Source organism: Mauremys reevesii, linkage group 2, assembly GCF_016161935.1.
Source record: "Mauremys reevesii isolate NIE-2019 linkage group 2, ASM1616193v1, whole genome shotgun sequence".
Taxonomy (NCBI): domain Eukaryota; kingdom Metazoa; phylum Chordata; order Testudines; family Geoemydidae; genus Mauremys; species Mauremys reevesii.
This window is the reverse complement of record NC_052624.1, coordinates 217,863,515-217,882,186: the sequence shown is the minus strand read 5'-3', so window position 1 is coordinate 217,882,186 and position 18,672 is coordinate 217,863,515. Positions and strand designations below refer to the sequence as shown.

Below are 18,672 nucleotides of genomic sequence, written 5' to 3'. Positions count from 1 at the left end.
ATGGCAAATAAACATGAAGCGATCATCTAAACATTTCACTTACGCAAAAAGGATATTTGCATGAGCTTCACAAACTGACAAATACAAAGATGCTAACTACAGATGTTTAGAAACAGTGTAAGCTAATGTCTCATTTACAGAAGGGAGCTCACTCTGCCAACTGATTAGGACCAACCAGATCTGGCACAAGTCTGTAGATGTTAGCTATTCCAGTAGCAGTTGGATAATGGGATGATCTTTCAAATGACTGCATTTTTGTAGATGAGGAAAAAATAGCAGGGAAGTGGGTATCCCTTTTCTTTGCCTTTTGATAAATGAGTTGGAATTCTCTTCCAGGATGTACTATATCCCAGTGAGGAAAGTCGGAGGCATTGGTGGATGTGAGGAAAAAGTAAAATGAACATGCACAATTTAGATGGTGTTAGCTAAATTATTAACATTCCCTGAGAGACAGGTATAGTGTATGAATAAATGCAAGGCAATTCAAAACAGTATAAGCTACGGATTTAGGGAAGTACTTGAGTTTCTAATACAATAAGCATACTGCCTGCAAAAATCTAGATTTTAAATGCGCTCAGGTTATGGCACAAGCCAAAATATTCAGAGTTAAGTCTGCCGTCATAATGATACTCCTTGGAGTAAGGAAATAAGAGGCATGATTAGGGTGACCAGATGTCCCAATTTTATAGGGACAGTCCCGATTTCTGGGCCTTTTTCTTATATAGGCTCCTATTACCCCCCACCCCTGTCCCGATTTTTCATATTTGCTGTCTGGTCACCCTAGGCATGATTTAGTGGCCTTACTTCTTCACAAAAAGGCATAGTGAAAGCATTTGAGAGGAAAGTTTTCCCCATAATTCTATATGTACAAATATAAATTTAATCCATTAAGGGGAATTAACTTTGTTTTTCTAGTGTGTGATTTAGGTGTGATTATGTCACTAAAATAGCAACAGTCCCAATTGCTTCTCACTGTTAATAGTGATTGTTTTGGGAAGAGCATGTTGGAGCATGGAGAAGACAATGAATTGTCTGGGAACCAAAAGGTTGGCTTGTCTATATTTCCATGTTGTAGGTGTTTATTGAACCATTGTATTGTACGACAAAAGAGAAAACAGTCTCATAGCATTTAACAAAATGTTTATGTGCATCAAAGGCAATCTTTTTATTATTTGATAAGATGATCTTGGCATTCTGAATTTCATTAAATACAACAAACAGAGAAAAGACAAGCTGAAAGTTTGGACTGATAACTCGAATTACTCACGAAGGAAACCTCCTCTTTGAAACAACTTCCAATCCAAAATACACCTAGATTTCTTACCACAAGTTGAAATGAAATGTCATATAATTAATTGCATATTTTGTTACTTTTTTGCATACTCCCAACCTTAAAAAGTAGTGTGTCTGTGGACGGTAAATGGGAGTACTCATGAAAATATTAAGATGGCTAAAATGACTATTAAAATATATAGGACTTTTTCAACTTTTATCCAGGAGAATTTCCAGCATCTGTAGTTTAACAGGGGGTTGACAAGAACCCTAGAATTTGCAATGTTGCATATTTTCTTGCCCCCAGGAAAAGTTTTGCTGTGCCCAGTCATTGAGAACTGGGCTATGTTTAAGAGTTTGCTGATTAGGCTCTCTTGAGACTTGACTCAACTTGCACGTAGCAGCCAAGTAAAGAGCTCGCCTCTATAACAAATATAAAGAATGAACATTAAGAAAATGAAAGACCCAGACATAACCTCTCTTATGAGGGAAGAACTCCCTTATGGAGCTATTCAATTTATGTTTTCATGCTCAGTCTGAGCCTTTTTTCTAACCTTCTAGGCTGCTCATACATCATGCTGATATTCAGAGTAGGAAGAAGTAAATATGTGAGGTGATTAGTGTTAAGGAAAAAGTATGGGTATGACTTTTGGGGGAGCAGCATAAAGGAAACATTTTAGAATCTAGGTACATTATTTATTTATATATAGATATATATCTATATATAAAAATAGGAGATATACCTATCTCCTAGAACTGGAAGGGACCGTGAAAGGTCATTGAGTCCAGCCCCCTGCCTTCACTAGCAGGACCAAGTACTGATTTTTGCCCCAGATCCCTAGGTAGCCCCCTCAAGGATTGAACTCTCAACCCCGGGTTTGGCAGGCCAATGCTCAAACCACTGAGCTATCTTCTCTCCTTCCCCCCATTGAATTCATCCATGTATTTGTAATTTCCTTTAATCGCTTTGGCATTTTAACCTTGTATTTTTATTGTAAACTAGTAATGTTCTTTACAAATTAACCCAAAATGTTCTCCTTCAAACTAAATTAGAGTTAAAACAAGACACCTTGGAGCTTATTCTAAACCACAGACATTTCTTGTAACCAGCAGGTTTTCTAGTAATTTTAGTCTAATAATAACTAGTCTGGAATCATGAGTTTTTTGCTGAACTGAGTTTATGGGAAACTATAACAAACGGTGATCTCTCTAAAGGAAATCTAATGGAGTTTGCCAACAGGTACATGCAACTTCCTGTTTTCAGTGAGCTAGCTTTTTATTTTGTGAGTGTGTGCATAATAGTTTGAACTACAGTTGCCAGTATACATACAATATAAGTATTCCATGTTTTCTTTTGTAATTTCTATGAAACTGGCATAGAAGCTATGATGAAGTCATTTGTTGTGTTAAACAGGTGGCCAGTGCGATGGCCTGAACCAGTGATGAGCTGCCAAAATACTAACAACCGGTTCCCTCCTCCTCCTCACCCCAGGAGGGGTCATGCCCCCCCCCAGGGGACTCCTGCCCCATCCAACCCCCCCATGTTCCTTGACAGGCCTACCCCCCCAGACCTATGCCCTATCCACCCCCCTTCCCTGTCTGCCCCCTGCCACCCCATCGAACCCCTTCTCTCATTCCTGATGGCACCCGGGGATCCCTACCCCATTAAACCACCCCTTCTCTCTGTCCCCTGACTGTCCCTGGAATCCCTACCCCTAACTGCCCCCCGCCGCCCCATCCAACCCCTGCTCCTTCCTGACTGCCCCCGTTCAATCCCCCTGTTCCCTGCCCTCTGACCGCTCTGACACTAATCACCCCCCCAACTCCCCTGCCCTCTTCCCACACTGGCTCCCTGCTCCCTTACCGTGCTGCCTGGAGCTGGGGGCCCAGCTGGGCTGGGGCTGGGATCGGAGCCACCCAGCCGACATCGGGGCCGGACCCCGGGGGCCGAACAGGAGCCACGCCGCCGGGCAGGAACCGCGCCACCCGGCCCGGATCCCGGGGCCGGACCCTGGGGCAGGAACCACGCCACTGGGCCAGACTCCAGGGGCCGAACAGGAGCCACACCACCGGGACAGGAACCGCGCCGCCCAGCCCGGACCCCGGGACAGGAACCGTGCCGCCCGGCCCGGACCCCGGGGGCCGAACAGGAGCCACGCCACCGGGCAGGACCCGGGGGCCGGGACAGGAGCCGTGCCGCGCTGCCCTGCCCGGCAAGGTCGGAGCTGGACCCAGGGGCCAGGAGCTGCGCCGCGCTGCCCGGCCCCAGGGACCAAGGTCCGGCCCCGACCTCGCCGGGCAGCGCGGCGCCTGGAGCCCTCCACCCGCTGGCACCCCCGCCCCCCAGCCCCAGCTCAAACTCACCTGGTGGAAGCCTCTGCTTTCTTCTCAGCCCTCCCAGGCTTCCTGCACGAACAGCTGATTCGCGGGAAGCTGGGGAGGGGGAGGAGAAGTCGGAGGAGCTTCAGAAGAGGAGGCGGAGTGAGGTGAGCTGAGGTCGGGGGAAGGGTAGAGAGCTGAGCTTTTGTTAAATTTAAAAGCCCTTTTGGAACTAGTTGTCCCTCCAGGAACAACCGGTTCTAAACGGGCTTCTAAATTTAACAACCGGTTCGCGTGATCCGGTGCGAACCGGCTGCAGCTCACCACTGGCCTGAACTGATAGGCATATGGTGGGGCTCAGTCATGTTGTTCTTACCTTCTCCTGGTAAGGATTGCCCAGGTTCAGCTGAATTGTTTCTGAAGAGTGTAATATTAAAGGGACTTATGTTTGCAAATGGTAGTAGCTTTGCCCATCCATTTAAGTTCCTGTAGAGGGACAGGGTGTTCACCCAATGAAGAGTAGAAAGCTGGTATGGAGGCAGTGATTTGAAATGATTTTATGTGGGCATGGAATTACTGTCAACTGCCATTGCTTCTCCCTTTGTTCTCCATTTACTGGAACTCTGTGATCTGTCACATGCATAAGAGAAGGGTGTGGAGATGCATTAGCTTCACATATTAAAATGAAAACACCCCCTCCCCCCAACACTTAGCAGTGACGGGAAGGAAGTCAGAATGATTAATTTAAATTTCGTCGTCTTTCTTTTCCAGGGATTTGCGGTTTAACAGAATACGAGAAATCCCAGCAGGCACATTTAAGAAATTGAAGCATCTGAACACTCTGTAAGTCTCTGCGATTTGCCACTGGCATTCTGTCTGTGGACTGCACAGTACTCAGCATTGTTATTCACATGCTATATGTCTAGGATTGAGCTGGTCACATTTCTCGTTGCAAATATTATTCCGTTTGTGAATTATTTGTGAATCAATTCTGCTGTCTGCATATATATTTTTGTTGTTTGTAGATATTTAGAAAGAAGATTGGACAAATCTTTTTCATCATATGGGGAGCATGAACTTGTCATGCTTCTTTTTTCATGGTGTTTGTGATTGGTTATTGCTGAGGTTATATTTGAGTCATGCCCAATGTGCTAAATGTGGCATAGATAGGAATACAGTCCTCACCGCAATGAATTTCCAATCTGAACAGGATGTTGCTTCTGTACCCTTAGTAGATGACTGAAACTTTCTAGGTAATGGGCAACGAAAGACTAATAGCCTATAATGAATAACATGCTTCTGGTACAGGTTTTCAGATGAATAATCCCATTGTTCTAAAGTCTGGGAAACTTTTGGATTCACATACATTTTCCAAAATAACTGGTATTCCATCTGAATACACACAAATAATTTTACCCAATAAACACCAGCAAAGTGAAGATGACTTTTTTTATTTGTGATCCTGTGTTTTCATTTTTCAGCATACAGAGACAAATCTTGCTCCATCCTCTGTAGCTCTTTGGCAGTGGATTTGGGTCCCAGTTCAACAAGAAATTTAGACATATGCCAAACTACAAGCATGTAATTATTACCATTGATTTCAATGCCTGTGACTACTCATATGCTTAAAGGGTTTGGCTACACTTGCAGCTGTACAGCGCTGGGAGTTAAAGCTGTCTTCGTACAGCTGTGTAGGGAAAGCGCTGCAGTGTGGCCACACTGACAGCTACCAGCGCTGCAGTGTGGCCACATTTGCAGCAGTGTTGGGAGTGGTGCATTATGGGCAGCTATCCCACAGAGCACGTCCTCCCATTCTGGCGTCATTCTGCTTCCTGTCCCAACGCCCCGTGATGCATCGCTTCACATCCCAGCAATCCCTGTTTTTCTGTCCACGTTTGGCGCCATCTTGCATCTTTCAACGGTTTCTGTGCAGCGCGATTCTGTGTTCCGTTTCGGTCTGCGGGAAATGGAGCCCGAACTGCTGAGGAATATGCTGACGAGTCTCGCCTGCACATCACGTTTGGCAGTTGAGCTATTGCTTAAGATCCAGACTGACTGAGGAGTCCGACGATGATAGCGAGTCGCGTAATGCGTACAACAGGAAATTGCTAGTGGCATTCACAGACATGCTCAGCACCGTGGAACGTTGCTTTTGGGCTCGGGAAACAAGCACTGAGTGGTGGGATCACATCATCATGGAAGTCTGGGATGACGAGCAGTGGCTGCAGAACTTTCAGATGAGAAAAGCCACTTTCATGGGACTGTGGTGAGGAGCTCGCCCCCACCCTGCGGTGCAAGGCCACGAGATTGAGAGCTGCCCTGCCACTGGAGAAGCAGGTGGCTATTGCAATCTGGAAGCTGGGAACTCCAGACAGCTACCGATCGGTCGCGAACCAGTTTGGAGTGAGAAAGTCGACCATTAGAATCGTGTTGATGCAAGTTTGCAGGGCCATTAATCGGATCCTGCTAAGAAGAACCGTGACTCTGGGAAACATGCAGGACATTGTGGATGGCTTTGCACAAATGGGTTTCCCTAACTGTGCAGGGGCGATAGATGGGACCCATATTCCTATTCTGGCACCACCCCACCTAGCATCCGAGTACGTTAAAAGGAAGGGGTATTTCTCTATGGTTCTCCAGGCGCTTGTGGATCACCGTGGATGTTTCATTGACATTAATGCAGGCTGGACCGGAAAGGTGCATGACGCACGCATCTTTCGGAACACTGGCCTGTTCAGGAAGCTGCAGACTGAGACTTTTTTCCCAGACCGGAAGATCACAGTAGGGGACGCTGAAATGCCCATTGTGATCCTTGGAGACCCCGCTTACCTGTTAATGCCGTGGCTCATTAAACCGTACACAGGGAGCCTTGACAGCAGCAAGGAACGGTTCAACTACAGGCTGAGCCGGTGCCAAATGACTGTGGAGTGTGCTTTTGGCTGTTTAAAGGGGCGCTGGCGATCTCTGTATGGGAAGCTGGACTTGGGGGAAAGCAGCATCCCTGCGGTTATATCCGCGTGCTGAACCCTCCATCATAATTGTGATTCAGTCAGGCATGGACCTCCGAGTTTCAACGCCTGGAGGCTGAATTTGCACAGCCAGAGAGCAGGGCTACTAGAGAGGCCCAGCACAGGGCTGCAAGGATTAGGGATGCCTTGAGGGAGGAATTTGAGGCTGAAAACCAACAGTAATGTTTGGTGCCTTGGACGGGAGTGAAGTGCAGTGGTTACAATGTTAGTAAGAATCTGTGTTTCCTAAGCTGATTTGCAGTGCCTGTTTCTTTCCTGGGCTAAGGCATCTTTAACTTTCTGCAATAATAAAGACTGTTTTCAAAGCCAAGGATTCATTTATTGAAAAGAAAATTACTTTGACAGACATACAACTTTTTGGGAATCTGAAAGGGCAAGGGGGTGGGATGGGGAACTGTACAGTCACCGGTTTGAATATGTCCTGTCTGGAGTGCTGTGCAATGGTTGCTGCACTTCAGGATGGCTATACAGCATGGTGATGGGGGTTGAATGCAGAGGGTAAGGGTCGTAGTTCTCAGGGCTGGTTGGTGAACGTACAGGTGTTGGAGGCAGCTGGTGGTGGTAAGAACCTGGATGTTGGGGAAGGGGGTTTTGAGCTGACATGGGGGCACAAGGGAAAGAGCTTTGGGACAAGGGCGGCAGGAGGGGGCGGGGTGCGGTAGTGCTCCACCTGCATGGCTACGAGTGCCTGGATAGAGTCCGCTTGGCACTCCAGGATGCTTAGCAGCTGCTTCGTGCTTTTCTTCCTCCGCGCTGCATTTTTCTTGCAGATCCTGCTTTCCCTTTCCCTCCAGTCCTGCACTTTTTGATTTTCTGCAAGAGATTTCTGCATCACTTCTTGCAGCAAGTCGTCTTTGCTTTTTCGCGGCTTCTTCCGGAGCTTTTGTAGTCTCTCAGCCGGTGATAACACAGACAGATGAGTTTTCAAGGTTGCATCTGTAAAGGCAAAATGCAACACTTAACAGAGGCAGCATTGTTTATACCAGACAGAGTTATTCCCCTGCAGTTAAGGAGTGAGTGCACATTAACAGTCTTCACAGTAGCATAATTTTCCCATCCCAAAGCACAACCCACAGGAGCCCCGAAATGGCGAGTAAGGGAGAATGATTGGTTCAGGGCTGTACTGGGGTTTCTGTGCATTGGGGAAAGCAAACAGCTGCAAGGGGCACCTACACTGAACACTATCCCAACATTTTCCACAGGAGGTTATCCTGGAAGATATTGCGCTGCTGCTGGTCACCTGGGAAGCACGGGAGGGTCTTCTACTGCAATGCAGATTCTGCCCTGGCCCCTATGCAGCTTGCCTGTGTCTTGCAACGGTCCCCACATCCTTTGCGGCACAGTGGCGCGACTGCGTTAGCCTGACTAGGACAAGGACCACAGTGGCTCTCCCAATAAACCTGCGCAAGCGCATTGCCCACGCTCTGGCTGAAACTTTTGAAGAGATTACCGAGGCCGATTACCACGACGTGATAGACCACATCAATGTGCTGTTCCGCATCTAGGCATGCATGTATGCAGCCCTAACCCTCCCTCCCTCTCCTGAAAAATTTCCATCCTGAAAATAAAAGCCGCTTACCGGGAACCCACTCCTCTGTTTGTCCTCCACCAGGCACCGGATGCCGCGACTGGCTACCTTCCTCCTGGCTTAAGAGCTCCTGGCTGCATGCCTTGTGGGACTCCGGGGTGTCTCTCACCACCCCAGTACCTTCACTCTCTCTTTTCTCCTCCTCCCCCCTGCTCTGAAGTGTCCATCGTGGTCCTCGGAGTGGAGGTGGGGTCACCCCCAAGTATCGTGTCCAGCTCTTTGTAAAAATGGCAGGTCGTGGGGGCACTCCGCAGCTCCTTCACTTTAACCCTGCACTGCAACGCGTCCCGGTCATGGCCCCTTTCCATCATGGCCCTTGATATCTGCCCATAGGTATCATAATTCCTACGGCGGGAGCGCAGCTGGGACTGCACAGTTTCCTCCCCCCAAACACTGATGAGGTCCAGCAACTCGCTATTGCTCCATGCTGGGGCTCGTTTGCTGCGTGGAGGCATGGTCACCTGGAAAGATTCACTGATGCACTCCACACCTGGCTGAGCAAACAGGAAGGGGATTTTTTAAAATCCCAGGGGGGAGAGGGATAGCTCAGTGGTTTGAGCATTGATCTGCTAAACCCAGTGTTGTGAGTTCAATTCTTGAGGGGGCCATTTAGGGAACTGGGGTAAAAATCTGGGGATTGGTCCTGCATTGAGCAGGAGGTTGGACTAGATGACCTCCTGAGGTCCCTTCCAACCCTGATATTCTATGATTTAAAGGGTGGGTCTGATGGTTGGTCACCTGAGGCCAGGGCAGTAGAGGTCAAACTGATGAGCAGAGTGGCTAGAACAGGCATATCTCCAAATACTTCTGGAGGCCAATAACAGTGCTTTTGGTGGCCACACTGGCCAGGCAGCGCTGCATCAGCAGCGCTATAGTCTTTATTCCCCTTGTCGAGGTAGAGTACAACCAGCGCTGTAGCCAGGGAGATACAGCGCTGTATGTGCCTTGCAAATGTGGACGGTGAGTGAGTTGCAGCGCTGTAAAGCCACCACCAGCGCTGCAACTCTCCAGTGTAGCCAAGCCCAAAGTTAGACACATGCTTAAGTACCTTGCTGAATCAAGGACATGATGCTCTTGTATTGTGCAGAGAGAAATGGTTGTAGGTTACGCACCTTTTGAAGACAGTATACGAAATGATTGTTCTCAGGAGGAAAATTTTAAATTGTAATAAAGTACACAGGAATCTTACTTCAGAAAATTAATTTAAATTGACTTGGATTTGAGTCCTGTCATATTGACTGAGAACTGGTGGAAATACCATAAACAAAGGGTAATGAAGTTAAATGGCAGTGTACTGAGGGGAAGGGAAGTGACCTCTGAGTTCTGGAAGGACTGGTGTTAAACTAGTCTTTTTTTTTTTTTTTTTACATCTCTATTAATGATCTGGGAAGAGGGGTGTGTGTGTGTGTTGTGGGTGGAGGGGAGGCGATAAAGCATGTACATTACAATCATAGATTATTCTAAATTGGGAAAGCAGGAAATAAATTGAAATTTAGCCTGGAAAGTACAAGAGAACATAGCTAGAGAAAATAACCTGAAGCCCAGAGTTTTGGTGGAATGGGACTACTTGCAAATCAGTAATGCAGGAAAGCAGCTAAGGTTGTTAGTGGACACAAGGTGAGATGTAAAGGTGGAATAAGATATGGAAGAAGGGGGAAAATATCTAACATATTGGGTTAGATATGTAGAGAGATAACACACCACCAAGTTGATGATGGTAGTGCTATATGTGGGGAATATACATGCAATGTGGAAACTCCTCCCAGAATGTTGGGCTCTTGTAACAGTATGGTCTGCCCATTTAAGGGTCAGGGACCTGAGGCCAGCCAGTCAGCCCTGTTCATTAACCAGACACAGCTGAGAAGTAGATGGGTGTTCACGCCAAAGGGCCAGGCTGTAAACAAGGAGAGGGAAATGGGAAGAAGAAAGGTCCCTAAAAGAGTCTGCCAGAATCTCCCCAGAGAGGGAAGCTTCTGGGGAAAAGGGCCTCCTGGAAGGCATTTAAAAAAGCTGGGAAGGACTCTGCAAGACTTGGGAGTTAGGAGCACAGAACATGCAGAAGAGCCCCAGGGAGGGGGTTGAATTTAGATTTGTGTGTGTGTTTACTAAAAACTGGTGTGGAAATTGAAGGTTGACACAGAGGTGGTGGTGGTGGTGGCAGGAGATCCTCTGTTTGATTTCTAGTCCTTTAGAAGTTGTCAGGTTTGGACTCGCAGTACTTTATCTTAGGACTTGCAAAACTTAATGTTAGCTTTAATAAATGAGCCCTACAAGGGTGTTGTGGAAATGAGGAGTTTGTGAAGTCCCTGTCCAAGATCCAGAGGAAGTGGGGAAAGGAGGCAGAGAGCTGCAATGCTAGGTCTGGCCACAAGTGGGAGTTCCAGGCCGTGAGTCGTGTAAAAGAACTTGGGTCTGAAAGATGACAAATTAGGAATTCTGCTCCAAAAGCAATGAAGTATCTGGAAGAATTGACTCATGAAGAAAGGGTCAAACTGTTGCATGCATATAACTTGGCCAAATGATTACAGTGGGCCCAAACTTGCAGTCACTGCTCATATTTAGCTCCCACTGAGCATTTCATACACTAGGTGTTCTTTGCCTTTACCTTTATATATTCTCTTTATGTGACTATTTGGTATCTGCGGACTATCTTTTCCTTCACTGCCTTACTGCAGGCATGTTTTTTTTCTATTTGTAGTCTCAAACAATTTGTAAGAAAATATTTTAAAAACTAAGCCATCCTGTTCGTTTTCATGTAAATTAAGAGCAGGGTTCATTTGGAGCATTAGTTCCAAACAGGGGTTAGTGAAACCATAAAATATCTCATTTTTGGTTTTTGTGTGTATTTAGTTTTTTTTTTTAGGGTATAGCACCAAGACTCCCGCATGGAGACCGTCTACATGGGCACAAAGTTCTAGGCTGGAAAATTGTATTTAAAGATTGGGGTCTAAATTAAGACAAGTTACAGGTGAAGGGGAAAAAGGAAACAGAAGGCTCTGATCTTTCATTGGGATCCACTGACATGGGATCAGGGCACAAGATGATTTTAGAAAGAAAATTTATCTGACGCTGTGCCTAATTCCCACATTGTTTTGCTGACCACTGTATTTCATATGGCCCAGATTTGCTCAGAATTGGTTAGATTCAAACAAAGGTTCCTGAAATTGTGAATGTGGCTCAAGTTTCAAACGTTTGTTTTGTTTAAGTGTACGCAGCTCAACTGACTTCATTCTGATGCCTTAAATTTTGCGTGTAGTTTCAACTGCATAAGGTATTCTTCACTTCCTGTCCTAAACTGTTGGGTAGAGTGTTGTGGACTTTTAGACGGTTGGTGCATTCTATCCTGGAACTGACTGCATTTCAGTGGTGATGGAGTATATATTTTATTACATCAAATTTGTAAATAGTTTTGGGGTCTGTTGGGATGAGATGAGCTATCTGAATGCAAGCTAGTATTCTGTTTTCAAAATCCATATGACTGAAATTATCACTTTTCCAGAAAAATGCCAGAAGATAGTCAGTATATCATTTCTGGAGGTTGACCGTGGGGAGGATATAGAAAATAAACTCAGTGGGCTGGATAAAAAATTGTTTGTAACAAGGGTGCCTTCTTCCAGAGACGATATTGATAGACTCCCGAGAATGTCAAATACTACGTTGGACTTGACCTTTCAAAGATACTATATTTTATTATTTTGTGCATACCACTGCCACTGTATCATTCTTCAGCAAATGAAACCTTATCACTAATTCTAGATATGTTTGTGTGAAATATACTCCAGTAAAAGCAGCAATTAATGTTTTAAAACTTTAAAAACTCTCAGTTCCTGACAATAAGAGTTTCGCATTCATTCAGTAATGTAAAAATTTGTATGCAGTGCTTATTTAGTTATAGAAGTGTTTTACATATAGAAAATCCCTTCCTTCAGATTTGACTCTCACATTTAAGCATGTCTGTTTTATTTCCTGTCTCTGGCTCCTCGTGTTCACAGCATTAGTAGACATATCAAAGAAGTGTTCAAACTAAAAACAAACTCAGAGACTTTATGGGCAGAAGAGGCCATCATGATCAACTAGTCTGACCTCCTTCACATTGAAGGTCACAGAAACTCACCCACCTACTCCTGCAACAGGTCCATGACCTCTGAATTAATGAAGTCCTCAAATATTGATTTAAGGACTTCAAGTTACAGAGAATCCACTATTTACTCTAGTTCAAACCAGCAAGTGATCCATGCCCCATGCCACAGAGGAAGGCAAAAAACCCTCAGACTCTCTGCCAGTCTAAGTTGGGGCAAAATTCTTTCCTGACTCCAAATATGGACAGTCAGTTAGATCCTGAGCATGTGGGTGAGACCCATCAACCAGACATCTGGGAAATAATTTTCTGTAGTAACTCAGAGCCTTCTCATCTTGTGTCCCATCTCTGGCCATTGGAGGTATTTGCTAATAGCAGTTGTAGATAGGCCATATGTAAGGATAAGATTATGCCACAGAGGTCATGGAAGTCACAGATTCCATGATTTTCAGAGACCACTGTGACATTTTTTCCTTGGGTGGCGGGGCCGAAAATGTCAGCTGGTGGGGGCCCTGGATCTCCGAGCTGCCGCATGTGGTGGGGGGACCATGGCGCCTGTAGGCACTGCAGGTTGTGGGAGCTCCCCAGATCTCTGAGCTGCCGCAGGTGGCAGGGACCCTGGAGCAGTCAGTTGCCACCGCACCAGGTTCTGGGCCCATTCCCCATGATGCAGTGAGGCTTGGTCTCTCTTCTCCCTTCTTCTCCAGGGCTCGAGCTTCAGTAATCCTCCCATCAGCCTCCTTTCTCCCCCCACCCTTATTTTTAGTAAAAGGCAAAGATCATGGCTGCCATGAATTTTTGTTTACTGACTGCAATCTGTCCGTGACGTTTACGAAAAATAATCGTGACAATCTTCACTTTAGCCAAATGTCATTGTAGGCAACCTCATCATATCTTCCCCTTTATAAATTTATCAAGCTCAGTCTTGAAACAAGTTGTTTTTTGCTCCAACTAGTTAGGTTTTTTGCCCCCTAAACAACAAACCCATAACACTGTTAAACAAAAGGCAGTGGAAAAGGCCAAGGAGTCTGGATAATCTCTGGGTTGTCAAAGTTCCAGTTTGCTTTAACACCTGCAGGAAAAAAAAAACTATGCATTTGGTTTTTGGTAACTGTAATGCAATCATGGTTACAATGAATGCAACTTGAAGTACCTGGCAGTTTCAATAGATGTCCTTATGTATCAGCTACTTGTGTCTTTCTGTCAAGGTCTCCCTGTTTACTTTAAGAATAAAGAAAGCAGTATTGCACTGCTTACCTCTAAGTGAAATCTCCAAGTGTAAGTAAAGCATCACATATAAACTGTAAGGTGTCAGTATACTAGTAGATAATTAGCTAGATGTGAATTGAGAGAGTATCCATAATTGTATGAGTGCTTTATAATCCTGGGCACTTTGCATTCTAAAATTTTCTGTTGGATGTTGAAGGCCAGAACCAGTGTCTATCAAAGTCAGTTGGAGACTATTCATTGACCGTGCAAATTGGATCAGGCACTATATGGATCTAAGTTTTATTCTGCCTTTTTAGCTATACAATATTCAGAATGTAACTATTGCTGTGTCAACAGGTAGAGCTGACAATAAAGAATATTTTTACAGATAAAAATGCTGAGTTTTTTCATTATTATTCATGAATTCTGGTTAATTATTAGTCTTAAGAATTTGAACAATTGAGAGCTATTTATAAAACTGTTCCTATTCTGACAAATGTCATCTTTTGCATTCAAATTTGTTTCTGTGAGATTTTGTACAGAAAATTCATTATTTGTTACTACCTATATAGTATTCAACGTCCATTATTCTCTAGCTAAGTCTGTCATTGAATTAGGTAACAAAAATAGCTTATGGCTTTGACTAATTGTGTATAGCAAATAGTTCAAGTGAGTAGTTCACTAACAAACCACAGGCGGAAAATTGTTTCCTTAAAGTGGTGGACATAACAAAAACATTTACAGGAATCGGAGTCAGCTTGAAAATCACCTGGAGAACAAAACAAAACCAACAAACAAAAGTCAAATACTATTTAAAGAAATCATACAGGGCCTGACTTTTAGAATTGCAGAGCACCTGAGACTTCAGCTAGTGTTGTGGGTACGCAGTACTTCTGAAAACCAGGCCCTTTATATTTAGAAGAAAATTAACAGAAGTTGTGCACATGATTCTCCCCTCCCTTATTTAGTATGTGTCCTCCATGGTTTTGGAAAGACTTAAGCCTTGTTGTTATATATTTATTTTTTAACTCTATACTTAAAACAAACTCAGGCTGTACATTTTTCAAATGTCTTGCTCCTTAACCCCTGGATTGCTTATTAGATATGCTCATTGCAGAAGAATTTAGTATTTTGCTGCACTTCATGTCATTTCATCAAAAGTAATTGGACTCTTATGACAGAATGAAGGGACCTTGTAAAGGATATGGCAAGCCAAGGTTTAAAATCCTGGCTCAGACAACCAAAGGCACCGCAGGTGCTGGCAATTAGGCTGTCAGTATTCCCCTTAGGAAACCCTATTGGCTGTCAAGGGTAACTGCCAGTAAGCAGCTGTGTTACCAGAGTGTGAACATAAAAAATCCAGCAGGAAGAGAACTGTTTGTCACTGCTGAAAGCTTGAAGAATCTAGGTGGGTGTTTTTAATGGCCTTGCTTGCAGTCTGATCTTGGAAAGATACTTGCCTTGAGAGGTTCTGAGAGCCCTCAACTCCTTTCGAAGGCAATGGACCCAGCTGACGGAAGGATATAGTGAGGAAGTTAATGCCTCTTTTTCAGTCTGAGCCCTGGCTGATAGAAACCTTTATTTTAGGATGATTAGATTTCTCAGTTTGCGGTTTCCTCCTAGTACAAAGAGCCAGCCCACTAACTGCCTTGTCATAATCCCCTTCAAAAATATAGCACATCATGCGTTCAGCAGACTGAATGCATTCATTTCTGATTAATATAGACTCAGATGCTTCACTCATTACTCATGAGGTTGGCCTCTGGACAACCAACAACTGGAAACATCAGAGAGATTTTTTTTCCCTTTTCTCTTTCAAAACAGCCACTGGTGAACAATTGGAAGTTCACCCTCCATTACTGAGAAAAACATGTTGCCCAAAGGCAAATGAACATATTCTCCAAGCATATTCTCCAAGCCTTCAAAGGCACAAGAATCTGCGTTACTGTGTGTAGTAATAATAAAGGCTGCTGATTTTGTTTTTCTGCAGTTGCTATTCCTTGAATTGTGACTCCTTTGATCAAAGCTGATCTGAGAGTTCCCATTGCTCAGGGAACAATAAAGAGGAACAGTTCAAACCTGCTTGTTGAATCTACCACAGCTGTGCTATTGCTAACTATAGATCTCATCCAGAAGAATTCAGTGTCCCATTACCGCATCGTCTTGACACCAGTAGAAGATGTCTCACCTTATTTCTGTTAGCAGTATCTGGAAACTTAAGTGAATTTTGTCATGTCTTCTACCTTGCTTGCTAAGAAACCCTGAAATGTAAAGTCAAAGTTTTCTTAAAATCTCACACTGCCTTCAATAGGTGCAGATTTTATTGGAGGCCAAGATGAAGCAGTTTTAAACCTACCTAGAGTACTACCAGATAATCTGTGGAATGGAAGAGTAACTCTGACCAATAGAGATGATAACCTAGAACTCAAGCAAAAGTTCTTATTTTAACAGTGCATATTAAAATGAGCCAAGGAAGTTTTAAATATATTCTACAGATGTAAGCATTTGGGTTTGGAGCAAGTTATAAAGCACTATTGTTGACTTCAAGAGTTTAAAAATCATGGGTCGGATTCCCAAAAATCATGACATTTAAAAAAATATTTGTGTGTATATATTTTTATTTTAGGTCAGTCTCTTGATTTTTGAACCCCCCCACACCCATTCCCAGGGTGTGTGAATGTGACAATTAGTGTTACCTGCTCTCCGATATACTGGATAACATGATTTTGGCCTCTGCTGCAGGAGCTCTCACCCCTACGTCTGCCAGTCTCCTGCCCAGCAATTAATCCTGTTCTCCAGTTCCCCATCATTTCTCTCCCAACCGAACCCCCTCAATTTAGTCCTCCTCTCCCCCGGTTCAGCCCCTCAGTCTCCATCATCATCACCCTATCAGTGAGGCTCTGCCACCCTCACTGCCCTCAGCTCACCCTCCCAGCACTCACCCCATCTGCTCGGAAGTCACCATCAATACAGCCTCCCACTCCATCAGCCCTCACCCTCCTCACTTCAGCCCCCCTGCAGCCACCGTCTCACCTCTGCTCCTTAGGGTTCTTCACCCTCCCCAGGCCTGGAAGGCGAGTTGCACCAGGGTCCCCCTCCCAATTCCCAGGCTGGCAGGGGAGCAGCCACATGGGACTGACAGTTGGAGCCCTGGCCTCACCTGGGGCGGCTGAGAGGATTTATTAAACCCCACTTTGAGAACTCTCAAATGACCGGATTTTTTTCCCCCAGTTGATTCAATTACTTGTTTGAGTGTTGCGCCCCCTCCTTCTTTCCTTCTCAGATTAAGTTTCTCTTCCCTGCTGGGGTGTAGCCATGCTGCCTCCCCCTGCCCCTTTATTAGCTTGATAGCTTTGTTTATCTGATGTGTAAATGAATTCTCATTCCAAAGTCTTCCAAAGTGCTTTGGCATTAACTGTGCCTGGTGGAGGAACCACATTGCTTTGTTTACTGTTTACCAGGTAATTCCTGGTTGACTGGAAACACATTTGTGCCCTGGCTGATAACAGAAATCCTGACACTTGAGATTTCTATGGCGAGATCATGAGTGAGGCTTAACTTCACTCAGAAACTGCGAATCTCACAATCAATTCCTGAGAGTTGGTGTGTCTGTAAAGGCGGAGCTAGTGGAATTTGTTCACATGTGAAACATCAATGCTTCAAAGTGCAAGCCTAGTTTGTAAAGTGACTACATAAAAATGATATCTTCTGTACACACTTAGGGACATATCTGCTTACTTATGTGACTGTCCATAGGTATCAGCATTTGGGGAGTGGAGGCTGTCCAGTCCCAGCTGTGCTCCAGCTGTAGGAATTGTGATACCTATGGACAGATTTCATGGACAGATTTCACAATGCATGACAGAAAGGGGCCATGACCGGGACACATCGCAGTGCAGGGACAAAGTGAAGGAGCTGAGGAATGCCTACCACAAGGCTTGGGAGGCAAACCAATGCTTTGGTACTACACCCACGAGCTGCTGGTTCTACAAAGACCCGGACACGATACTCGGCAGTGACCCCATCTCCACTGCAAAGACCACTGTGGATGCTTCGGTGGCTCACGTGCCAGTCAAGAGTGGACCGAGCCAGGAGGAGGAAATCTTGGACGAGGATGTGAAAGGGGGGACCTATAGGCAGAGGATGACTCGTAAGTCAGAGATGCATGTAGCCAGGAGCTCTTTTCTGCCCTGGAGGAGGCTAGCCAGACACAGCTGTCAGATGTTGGCGAAGTGCAAACAGAAGAGGAGGCCCCTGGTAAGTGGATTTGATTTTGGGAATTGCTGAAGCGAGTTGTTGTGGGCAGGAGGGTTGCAGAAAGCAGGCTTGTCTCCCCCTATGTGCCTAGTCTGAGTGACGGAACAGGCTGTTGATTGACTGCCTCACTTCACGGGAATCTGCCTCAGAGATCTCCAGGAAACTCTCATGGAGATACTGGGTAATCTGCTGCCACAGGTTCTTTGGCAGAGCTGCTTTGCTTCTTGCTCCATTAACAGTAACCTTCCTTTACCACTGTGCCATCACTGTATGTGGGGGGGGGGGGAGGATGGACCATTGCTGCACACAGGTGAGCCGTATGGGGCCAGGGTGGAGTCTTGGAGAAGACCCTCCCTTGATTCCCTGCTCACCTTTAGCAGTGAGATCTTCCATAATGATCACATTCTGTGGAAAGTGTGGGGACAGGAATGATTATCAGGCCCCCCTTACAGTGCTGGCTCTCTCCAAAAGCCACGTGCCCAGTGTGCAGCAGGGTCCGGGAAGAGTGATTTCCCCTGCCACTGCGTCTGCTCACCAGTTCTTGTGGCTCATGTGTGCTTTCCTGGGGTCAGCTAGTTAGTGACTGGCTTAAATCACTGAATCAATGTTCTGTGTGTTGCAAACAGTACTGCTTCTCTAAAATGTTGTATTTAAACTTCACAGAGATGACCTTGGGAGCCCAGCCTCCCTTTTGGTTATCGGCAGCTGAACGGCTGTGCAGAATTAGAAAGCGGCAAAGAACTACTAAGGAGAACTTTCCGCGTGATGTTGTGATGCACTCTGCGGCCGAGAAACAGGAATTGAAGGAGTGGTGTGACAGCGAGAAGAGGGACTGAAAGGATAACAAGGCACACCAAAATGAAGCCACGGAGTGGCTCTTAAACGTTATGGAGCACCAAGCAGACACACTCCAGGCGATA

General features: G+C 45.3%; 1 protein-coding gene across 2 annotated transcripts in view; it reads left to right on the top strand.

The window, feature by feature from the left end:
- Positions 1 to 18,672, top strand: part of PXDNL (peroxidasin like) — a 299,709-nt gene that overhangs the window by 95,332 nt on the left and 185,705 nt on the right. For both annotated transcript variants that reach the window (XM_039527937.1, XM_039527936.1), the window contains exon 2: positions 4,363 to 4,434. In XM_039527937.1, coding sequence (XP_039383871.1) covers positions 4,363 to 4,434 — 72 coding nt within the window. The remainder of the gene's footprint in view (positions 1 to 4,362; positions 4,435 to 18,672) is intronic.